At 33.3% G+C, this 6,000-nt stretch overlaps 1 protein-coding gene across 3 annotated transcripts; it reads left to right on the top strand.

Moving 5' to 3' along the window:
* Positions 1 to 1,374: 1,374 nt before the first annotated feature.
* LOC133706238 (histone acetyltransferase MCC1-like) lies at positions 1,375 to 5,476 on the top strand. 3 transcript variants are annotated; one of them, XM_062131726.1, is made up of 7 exons: positions 1,375 to 1,593; positions 2,613 to 2,826; positions 2,937 to 3,081; positions 3,502 to 3,601; positions 3,693 to 3,921; positions 4,907 to 5,007; positions 5,346 to 5,476. In XM_062131726.1, coding segments are annotated over exons 2-7 (684 nt in total). In that variant the 5' UTR covers positions 1,375 to 1,593; positions 2,613 to 2,719; the 3' UTR covers positions 5,348 to 5,476. The 3 variants fall into 3 exon arrangements, with proteins under 3 accessions (XP_061987710.1, XP_061987709.1, XP_061987708.1); XM_062131725.1 differs by lacking the exon at positions 5,346 to 5,476 and having other exon boundaries at positions 2,627 to 2,826; positions 4,907 to 5,158; XM_062131724.1 differs by lacking the exon at positions 5,346 to 5,476 and having other exon boundaries at positions 1,376 to 1,593; positions 4,907 to 5,158.
* Positions 5,477 to 6,000: the final 524 nt, after the last annotated feature.

Below are 6,000 nucleotides of genomic sequence, written 5' to 3'. Positions count from 1 at the left end.
CCACCGGATCGGGTTTAAAAACTATGACTGAAATGTTCATTATCATTATCTCCTAATATGTAGGAAAAATGGGTCATAATAAAAAAATTATGAAAGATAAAAATACATATTTGTTGCCTAATATTTTATTATTTTTTCCATTTGAGTATCTTGTAATCAATTTTACTTGTTTGAGATACCAATATATATATATAGTGTTTACTATTAATTCAATTTCTTAGGCATTATTGATACATATGTTATTTCGTGATACACAATAACAAAGGAGCTTTAAAATAAAATTTGTTAAAAATGATCAAAATTAAAAAGAAAAGAAAAAAGAAAAAAAAAAGGAAACATAAAAAAAAAAAAAGGAAAAGGAAAGGAAAGCAGAAATTGAAACCGGCTCAAACACCTATATTTTATTTTATTTTTAAGATATGTTTTTTCTAATATCCACACACTTTAACTTCAATTTATGCCATCCTTTTTTACTTTTCAATTTTTCCTTTCCTTTCCTTTTCTGATTATTTAATTTAAATTTAAGTATTTTTTACAATATTTGCATTGAAGATCTACTTTTTACATGTCACATGATAAGTGACACATCAATATCTAATAAGTTGAATCACAAGTATACACTCAAATAGAAAAAAAAAAGGTAATAAAATATTAAATTTAATAATTAAGTTTGATTTCTATCCAATTTTCCATTGTCAACTTTGTGCATTAATTATGCATTGATTATTTCTTTCATGGGAGGTTAGTGGTTTTGATAACCCTTTTCACTTGTAACTCATTTTTAAGTTTGTCAACTACTTTGAATTGTAGAGTCTTTACTTGAATATTGAAGCATAATGACACTATTAACATATTGAATTTGGTAATTGAATTTGAGTTTTGTAAAAAATAAAATAAAATAAAATAGAATTCAAGTTAATTTATGCATTGCTCTATTAATATTTATTTATTTGATACAAGATTAATAATTCTAATAATAATTCAATAGAAATTTTAGTATTTAAAGAGTAATTAATGGTTCATTTTTAAAAATAACAAACACAAAAATAAGAGAAAATATAAAACCCTTGACCTATAAAAATTAATAAAAATATCTTTATATATAATTTTTTTTATTTGTATCTATTTTTTTATATAAAAAAAAATGGGTTATAGAGAATAAAATAATGAATAATGAATATTTGGTTTTATTGAATTGAATTACTTATAAGCATTAAAATAGAAAAAAAATAATAACTTAAATATATAAAATTAAAATTGAGACATAAAAATAATAAAAAAGTTAGACACCATATGTATACAGTTTTTTTTTTCTTGATACACAACTTTATTTTTTTTAATATATAAAAAAAATCACGAAAAAAAGGTGACATTTTGGTGATAGTGAGAAAAAAGTAAAATAGAAAGAAAAAGATCAGCAGAAATCAAATCAAGAACCATTTTTTTCCCCCATCAAAAGCAAGGCAAAAGAAAACGAAGTCTCTGATTCCTTTCTCAGACCCTCAACTTCCTTCCTTCTCATCTCTGTACACGTTCTTTATGCTTTCAAGATAATATTATCAGCCTCTGAAGCAGCCCTGCAAAATCAGCTAGGTAGTCCTTTTATTCTGTTTTTCAACATTAGATCTCATCTGGGTCTTTGTTTTTTCTTCCAAATTTGACAGCCTTTTGTTATCGAACTTCTCACTTCAACTTCGCTTTGTTTATTAATATTCGTTTGAATTTGTTAATGGTTATGCATGGTTGATTTCTTGAGACTGTCTTTCTTTGGGATTGGGAAATAACATGACTTCCTCTCTTTGTCTCTCTCTCAACCCTGGTTTTGTTGCTTAAGAATTGAATTGAATAATATTCTGTTGTTATTTTCAAGATGTGGGTTTGTGGTGAAATGGTGCAATCTCTTCTATTTCTATTCGCTTAATTATCTGTACGTAGCGTATCCCCTCTCCTAGGGGGGGATGAGTGATGTCTTAGCAATCAATTGCAATCCTTTTGTCTCTGAATCTTCTTATGAATTACATGATTTGTACCACGATGAATAGCACACGGGAACGCAGCAACAAATTTGAAGAATCTCTATTCTCGAGGAAATCATTTTTGTATTAAGACTCTGTAATCCTTACTGCCTATAGACACAGCATAAGTTCGAAGAATTTATTATCTCAAGGCAAGATGTTAATTATGAAAGTTATACGAAGTTGGCTACACATGGGATGCAAAACATGATCAGTTGGGGGGGGGGGGGGTCCATGTTCTTTTTATTTTTGCTTTAACCCTGCGGGTTCATCAAGTGGCAAAGTGATTGAGCTTAAGATGCGTGGAAGGCACACGCTCATGGTTCATCCCCCCATGTTTTTGAGGATGAACAAGCTTGTGTTTTGGCAACCTACTCATGATCCAGCTTTTCATGGGCTAGCATGATTCAAATGGATCTGGGGTTTATGTGCCTTTGATAGGATAAAAAGATAACAAAACAAAAGAAAACAATATCTATTCTTTTATGCTTTGTCATCTCCTGACTTTTGTTTCTTTACTGTACTCCTGCGTTGTAGTGCTTTCTTTGTTTTTTCTACTGTAACAAACTGAGGACAGTATAATTTTCTGTGTTCAAGCACCTGATATACAGAGGCATGACTAATGTGGTATAAATGGAAGAAGTCCAGCTGCAAGTTCTACAAATTTACCATATCTTTGTAGGGGATTAACAGAAAAGCCATCAATGGTGAACCAAAAAATTTCTCATCGTCCAACCATATGCTACAGACCTATACAGCCTTCTGATTTGGAGGTATTAGAGCGATTACATGCTGATATATTCCCTATCAGGTTGATTGCTTCATCTAATGCTCCTTTTCTTTTTCTTCTGATTTTTCTCTTTGTTATAATTTGTAACATGCTTTTCTTGCTTCTATATGGAAATGATTTCCTCCTTTCAGGTACGAGGAAGAGTTTTTCCAAAGTGTTGTTCATGCACGTGATATTGTTTCCTGGGCTGCAGTTGACCGCAGTCGACCTAATGGTCACAGTGATGAACTTATTGGATTTGTTACGGCACGGATAGTACTGGCAAAAGAAACTGAGGTGAGTTTTCTACTTTTCCAAGGGGCATTACTTGTATCTGTGCCTCACACTGGCATATTAGGCATACCCCTGTGTGATGCAGCAACAAATAAAAAATATTCCCAAGAACCATTGAGCCAGTTATGACTGGATAACCGAAGCTTGCTACACAACTCCTGTGACAAATATGGGCAAACAAATTTCCTTATTTAAATGTCCAGGTTATTTTAATGTTGCATCTGAGTGAGATTGGGCTATAAATGTTTTCTAACAAGGTAATTGCAACCCATCACATTCATCAGATGTAGGATGCAGCTGGATTCTTCATTCAAGCTTTGTTCATTTTTCATTATCGAATGTGTAATTTTGAAATCATTATTTCATTCCACAAATTATGTCTTTCTTTCTACTAATTCATGTGAACCTACACCTGCTTTGTAGATAGGAGATTTGCTCATATACGACCCCTTGAAACCAGATCAAACACTAGTTTACATCATGACACTTGGAGTAGTAGAAACTTACAGAAATCTTGGAATAGGTAGGATCTGCACCACAAAGGACTTTACTTTGAAATGCCTGCTGAAATTTGTCTTGCTTTACAATTGATTACTTGGTTGTTTAATTTGCAGCAAGGTCTCTTATTCGTCAGGTCATTAAATATGCTTCAAGTATTCCGACATGTCATGCAGTTTACCTGCATGTGATCTCTTACAACATTCCTGCTATTCATTTGTACAAAAAAATGTCATTCAAGTGTATACGAAGGTTGCAAGGCTTTTATCTAATCAACGGCCAGCATTATGATTCATTCTTGTTTGTTTACTATGTAAATGGTGGTTGTTCTCCTTGCTCACCATTGTAAGTATAAATTAGTTTTTATCATTTATGATAGATATCCTTTTATTTCATAATTTGCATTTGTGTTTTTCTGTAAGAAAATTGCCTCTGTTTTGGTGGTGTGTGCTGTTTTGAGGGAATCATAAATTATTTAAAAGGTAGGACTGTCTACAAATCTTCCATCTTGGGCACCCTTACTTTGCAGAACATGATTGGGTCATATTCTTTAATTTACTTTGGTAGTTGAGGTTGTTTCACCTGCTCATAAATTTTCGAAGATGAAGTAATATTGTTTGTTTCACTCTGACTGGGTACATGATTCTAATTTCTTATGTCCTTGTATTTCCTTTTCTTTTTGCATGAATATCTTGTATATTGTTTTTTCATCCATGGATTGCTGTTTTGCTTTTTCACTGTTAATTTAATGATCACCATATAAATAAAAGAAGGCACCATAGTGACAGGAAATAAAATTTGCTATTTCACTTCTTAAGTATAACTGGAAAAGGAAAAATTGTGAATACCTCTTTTAAGACAAAACAACAGTTCAATGAAATAAATTTACTAGTGAAGAGTGGTTTTTGTTTATGTATACTGATGATCATACAGAACTCTTTGTAAAACAGAAACTAGAGGTATTGAACTATAAATTGCATTGCATTTGTTACTTTCTTTTTACAAATTCTGTGTTTCTAGAACGATGATATGAATTGTAATGCTCATAACTCAAGAAATTTCTGGGTTCTATCATGGGGGCATGAGGCTGAAAATTTGTTTGGAATCTGACTATCGAACAACATTGCATATTTATTTCTGTGGCCACGTGCATTGTAAGTATGTAATGATGCCAGATTCCATGATGCACTTATATCTTCATGTCATGTTGATTGCCTAATTTTTTATGTGCACGAATGAGATTCTTGCAGCATGCATATGTCCTGTTTGATATGGCCAGGAAAATATCCAGATTTCTTAATGTTGAGCAAAATGTTTAATTTGTGTGCAGAGAGCTTCTTGTAGCTGCAGTGAGTTACATGACAAGCAGTCTCAAGACCGTAGCCGCGAGGCTAAGGAAAAATGAACAGGAGTCACCAAAATTGCCCAAATGTAAAGAAACCAATTTTCTTATATCAATGCAAGCCAAGAGAAACCTCACAACTGAATGCACTGGTTATGAATGTGTGTAATCTGTGTTCACTTTGTTGCATGATAAACTGGGATTGAAAGAAAACGAGGAAATAAATTGATTTATATGCAATGTTCTCCCCTTCCCTGCGCCTTGGAGTTTCTATTGTTATTATCCACTCTCCTCTTGTTGGCTGTAGCAATTTTTGGCTTCTTCATTAAGGACTTGATCTATTTTTACTTCTTTCATTGTTTTGCTGTGAAAAGTCAGTGGTCAATATACATGTTCCATGTATGATTTACTAATTTTTCCATTGCAGGATATGTGCTGGGACGTCTATGCCTGGTGGTTGACTGTTTGTAGTCAATGTTGCAAATATTATAACACCTTATGATTTTGATTACCTTGCTAACTTAATGAATGAATGTAACAAGTCATTTTGCATCTCCATCATGTATTGCAGTAGATGAGTTTGTTTCCTAGACTCTTCTTTTTCTGTAAGAATGAAGGGTAAGAATGGTTGGTCCGGGGGGTTACGAAGCTGTGATAAATTTCTCACGGTTCTCTGGACGACAGGAATGAGTTGTCTCTCCTATCCCTATCCATCCAAAACTTAAATGAATAAAAAGCCTTTCCTCTGCCTCAACCGAATTGTCTGCAAAAATTCCAAGGACTGAGGCAATAATCTCCGTGAAATTTAGTCTTCAACAATTTACGTAAGAACAGCTGTCTGGTGGTCACCTATTTTTAGAGCACTAACAGCCTTTCCATACATGCAAAGCCACCAAAAGTTTTAACGTGTGATAAATGGTGACCAAGGCAGTAGATAGGCAGAAAATCTGGCAATAGCGTCGTCTCTCCCAAGTCGCCCTCTTGATCTTTCTCTCTGCTTGCTCCTCCTCCTCTTCCCTGCGTGTCTTGGCACCGATAACACTCCCATAACCTACCATGGGGGCCCTCTTCTGACAGGAAGC

Source organism: Populus nigra, chromosome 11 (genome assembly GCF_951802175.1).
Source record: "Populus nigra chromosome 11, ddPopNigr1.1, whole genome shotgun sequence".
NCBI lineage: Eukaryota > Viridiplantae > Streptophyta > Magnoliopsida > Malpighiales > Salicaceae > Populus > Populus nigra.
This window is presented reverse-complemented; position numbering and strand designations above follow the sequence as displayed.